The sequence below is a fragment of the Pygoscelis adeliae genome, unplaced genomic scaffold, assembly GCF_000699105.1.
Source record: "Pygoscelis adeliae isolate BGI_AS28 unplaced genomic scaffold, ASM69910v1 Scaffold242, whole genome shotgun sequence".
In the NCBI taxonomy this organism is placed as follows: Eukaryota; Metazoa; Chordata; class Aves; order Sphenisciformes; family Spheniscidae; genus Pygoscelis; species Pygoscelis adeliae.
Genome location: NW_008824369.1, coordinates 3,334,057 through 3,338,457, shown reverse-complemented (window position 1 = coordinate 3,338,457; position 4,401 = coordinate 3,334,057). Strand labels below are relative to the sequence as shown.

At 52.5% G+C, this 4,401-nt stretch overlaps 1 protein-coding gene across 1 annotated transcript; it reads left to right on the top strand.

Moving 5' to 3' along the window:
• The first annotated feature begins 1,360 nt into the window (after positions 1–1,360).
• On the top strand, positions 1,361–3,904 carry LOC103913572 (grifin-like). Its single transcript, XM_009320073.1, has 4 exons — positions 1,361–1,372; positions 2,907–3,010; positions 3,105–3,267; positions 3,740–3,904. Exons 1-4 carry the CDS (start codon positions 1,361–1,363, stop codon positions 3,902–3,904), a joined length of 444 nt encoding a protein of 147 aa, XP_009318348.1.
• The last annotated feature ends 497 nt before the right edge of the window (positions 3,905–4,401 follow it).

Genomic DNA, 4,401 nt, shown 5'->3' with positions numbered 1-4,401 from the left:
CCCTGCCACCACCACCTCTGCACCTCTGCTGCTGGCTCACAGCTCTCTTGCACGTTCCGATGCTGCCATCTGTAGCACAGAGCTCCGCTCCGGTGATCCCCGGCACAGCTCCTGGAGAGCTGGGAGCTGGGCAAGGAGACCACGGCAGAGCTCAGTGTCACATGGTTTGGTTTTGTAGGAGTCCAAATGGGCAAATCCCAGCCTGGGACTTGGCTTTTTCAGTCCCGAGAGAGGCTGTTGGCTTCTACGTCCACTGGATTGCATTTTTAATCGTCTGCCAAGGGCACCAGAGCCTGGGATAGTAGCTCTCATTCTGCTTATCTGCTGGAAATAAAATAAACACATTAAATAACATCAGCACTGTGGCCCATACAGTGAGGAGGTTTTAACCGTGAAAGCCATGGATTCCTGTAGGACCAGCCGGGGAGTATCACAGCCTCCAGTGCATGCAGGGATGGGGCCAGCATATGTTTTAATGCATTTACCCTGTGAAGAGGCGGGGGCATGCACAGCCAGCCCTCCTTGCCCTGGCTCGGCTTCACCCAGGCATACGTTAGCACATGCTGACTGTCAGTATGAAAACCCTCATCACTGAAATTCATTTCATTGCTACCCATTTCTTGGTGCCTTTCCATGACAGGAAATATCAGACAAAGGCTCCCTTGCCCTGCTCCCAAATCCCTGTATTGTCCCCAGCAGGAGGGGAAACGCAGAGCCAGGGCGTGCTGAACTCAGCACAGCAGCATCCCCAGCCCCGCCGGCCCCAGGGCGCCGCGAGGTGGAAAAGCCGCTGTGTCAGAGCTGGCATCAGCTTGTTTCAGGCTGGGCTCTGACCCACAAAGAGTCATCACAAAGGAAAACAGGGGAAAAAAGAAATCTCCGTTGGTCTGAGCCCCTGTAAGAGCCATCATTTCTCTTCTGCCACCTCCCTTCTCTCTGGACCTTGCAGCGGATGGGACTCCCGGTATCTCCCCCAGCTTTGGAAGTCCCCATCCTTCCTTCATGCATTAAACACGTCTGCCCCCCGGATTACAGCCTGAATGCCTGTCCGCCCTGTCGCTGCTGCACACCGGCTCCATCACGTCACAGCTCAGGATTGCCTGGCCACCTCTGCCTTTGTGCGGGCAGCAGCGGGGCTGGATTAGCCCTGCATGCATGAGCGGGCTAACCCTGCTGAGGGGCAGCAGGATTTGCTGCTCCCCGCCTCCCAGCCGCGCCCGACAGCCTGCTCTGAAAAGGAGCCCTCAGCCCACTGTTGCTGCTAATCCCCGCGCACGTGGGCTGCTGGCTGGCGGCCCCTATATAGGGCCCTCTGACCGTGCACCCAGCCGGGTCTGTGGCGCAGGGGCAGGCGAGCGGGATGGCATTGCGGGTAAGCGCTGGGGACAGGGTCTGGCACAGCCTGGTGTGTCTGAGGGGTGACGGCGCGGGGTCAGGCGGTGGATAAAGGAAAGCAAGGGAAAAGATAAAGGAAAATAAGGGCAAGAAAGGCAGAGCAGATGCAGAAATCCTGAAAGACATGGGGGTGCTACTTGCAGTGCTGGTCCTCTATTTCAGTCCAGTCCAGGCTATTGCAAAGCTGTGAGCTTCATGGCTTTCAATAAAGGGCAATAGGACAGATTTTTCTTCTTGGTTATACCACAGGGCTGGTCTGGGGTAATGGTGCCCTGATGGCAGCACTTCTGGCTTGGAGGGTGTAAGCTGAGACCAAAATACAACTGATGTTTTAGCAGAGGAGACCTGTGTTTTGCCATCCATCTCCGCTGGGACAGCCGGCCGCAAAGAGGGAACTGCCGTTTCCTGTGCATGTGGTGTGTCTTTTGCTGGGTTTGTTGTAATGATGACAAGCTAAGGGTCAAGGCAAGGTGAACCTGGGTGCTGCCATCACCACTTGCTGTTTGAAACTGTATCATTAGCTCCATCAGCTCTCTGCATTTCCCAGGGCTGAACACTGGTGTGGTCAGAGCCTTTGAATGACCATGCACAGGTTCCTAAAGCCACCCTCCAAAAGTAGCCGGGCACGAGGGCATGAGGTTGGCCATCGTCATGTCTCAGCTCCTGCCCCAAAACGTGCATATCCCAAAAATGCATTGGAAATGGGAAATCATGGCAGAGAAGGAAACAGGGGAGTGAAAGTCCTGGCTGTAGGGAGGGAGAGGCAGGCATGCAGCTGGCGGTGGAGATGCCAAGGCTGGAGAGATTTTCCCAGTGTGAGCAATAAGTTTGGGAGAGGAAGATGCTCAGAAATGCAAGATCATTAGAGTGCTAAAAAAGTAGGGTGAAATGGCAAGCAGTTCTTATTAAAATGAGTTATAAAACTATGAATTATTCAAAAAGGAACATTTTCCAGCTCATTTTATGCAAGTTTAACCTTGGAGATGGGGGGAGCGGGTGGAACGGAGGATCAGGCAGGAGCTCGTGGGAAGAGTCACTCATGTAACGCTGGATGAGGACAGGCTGGATGCCACGTTACACCCATTCCTTGATCAGTCCTTATCTTTCACACCCTGCTTCAAAGCATCACAAAGTTTTCTGCTTGGATTTTTATATTGCCCAGGGAGGGAGAGGAGCAGAGTGTCTTTGTGTCCTGCCAACAATGAAGGCATTCAGGTTCTTCTTTAATTTTTGCTCCCTGATCCCTCCCAGCTCTTTACAAAAGACCTTGGGGGCAGCAAATCCCACCTTATCTACTGGATGTTGTAGCAACTTCATTTCTTATCAATTTAGAGCCCCTGAGATTATTTAGGAGTGAGAAAAAGGCAGGGGTAGACAGTGTGCCTGCATGGGAAGGGGGGAGAAAGGAGAAGACAATGAAAGGGTGAGAAAGATGGAGAAGTGTAAGGGATGAGCGGGGCTGTGCACTTCTCCCACCTTGCCATGCTTCACCGTCACCTCCTTGCTGGCAGTTCGAGGCCCTGTACAGAGGGGATATGTGTCCCGGCTGGAGCGTCGGGGGCAAGGGTGAGGCCAGTTCCCGTGCGAGCTTTTTTTTCAGTTCCAGTACGAGCATGTAAGGACACGCCCCACTCGCAGCTCTCCTGGCTCGTGAGAGCCGGCAGCACTGCTCCATGGCTCTCCATCACTTCTTTCTCTCGCCGTCTTAGGTTTGAAATTAATTTGCTCTGTGACCCTGGAGACCAAATTGCTCTCCATTTTAACCCCCGCTTCTCCAGCTCCAGAATCATCTGCAACTCCTTCCTCGCCAACCACTGGGGGAAGGAAGAGGTTAATAACACCTTCCCCTTCGAAGCAAAGGAGCCATTCCAGGTAACCCTGTGTCACCCCATGGGTCTCCTCGGGTGGGACAGGAGTGACACAGCCAATATTGAGGTCCTCCTCATGGATCTAGCTCTGCCTTTCCTGCCAGTGCCATACCCAGTAACATCCCCTCTCTGGCTCTGTCCCCTGTTAGTATTTCTGTTGTACCCTGATTTGCTGCTGATTTACACCCAGCTCTGGCACAGGCATGCAGAGGTCCAGCAAAAATCCCTGGATGCTGCATTTGTTTTCACTTTAGACTGTGCTCTATCACCAGTTTCTGCTATCATGAAGTGAAGAACTCAATTATTCCCTCCTTTTGCCCAAAATGGGGGTGAGCAGTGTGTGTGTCAGCTCTGGCAGGATTTGAAGTGGGTTGTAGATGCATGTGCCCAGATCTGGGCACTCACTAACATGATGGCAGCAAGGTCCAGTGAGGATGTGTGGCCACACGGTGAACCTAACACAGTCTCTCTTCCAGGTTGAAATCTACTCTGACCAGGACTATTTCCACATTTTCATCAACGAAAACAAAATCTTGCAGTTCAAGCATCGGCAGAAGCGGCTTTCATCCATCACCAAGCTGCAGATTATCAATGATATTGCCATTTCTTCAGTGGAAATCACCAAACGAGGCCTTTACTAGAGATCGGAGTTGGGACAGTCTCACCGACCATTCCCCCTTAAGCTCTTGATCCAGCTGGAGACCATCTCCTCCCCTTCTCCACCCAACACATGCCATCACCGGCCAGGGAGTTGGCTACACGAGTGTCCTCATAGTGGAAGGGATGGTCATTCCCATCGCATGCCACTAAGGCAGCACCCAGCCATGTCGCTAACAGTAGCCCAGATCGTCGAAGACCTTCTGCCCCTATGCCTTAGGGTACGCAATGGGATTTGTAGGTCTTATCACCTTTGCTGTTGGACAGCCTGACAGGTCAGGTCTGCCTCGAGTAGTCTGGACACCTGAATATTACCCTAGAAATTGTGTTTGTCCAAGAGCAGGGTGTGAATTAGCACTAATTCTCAGCTGGCCACGTGGTGAAGGATGCAATCGGTGTGGATGTTAGGGATGGAAAGGCTCCTTTCCAGCAGCTGGGTAAAAATGCTACCATATTTGCCAATAAAATCAAACAAGGAAAT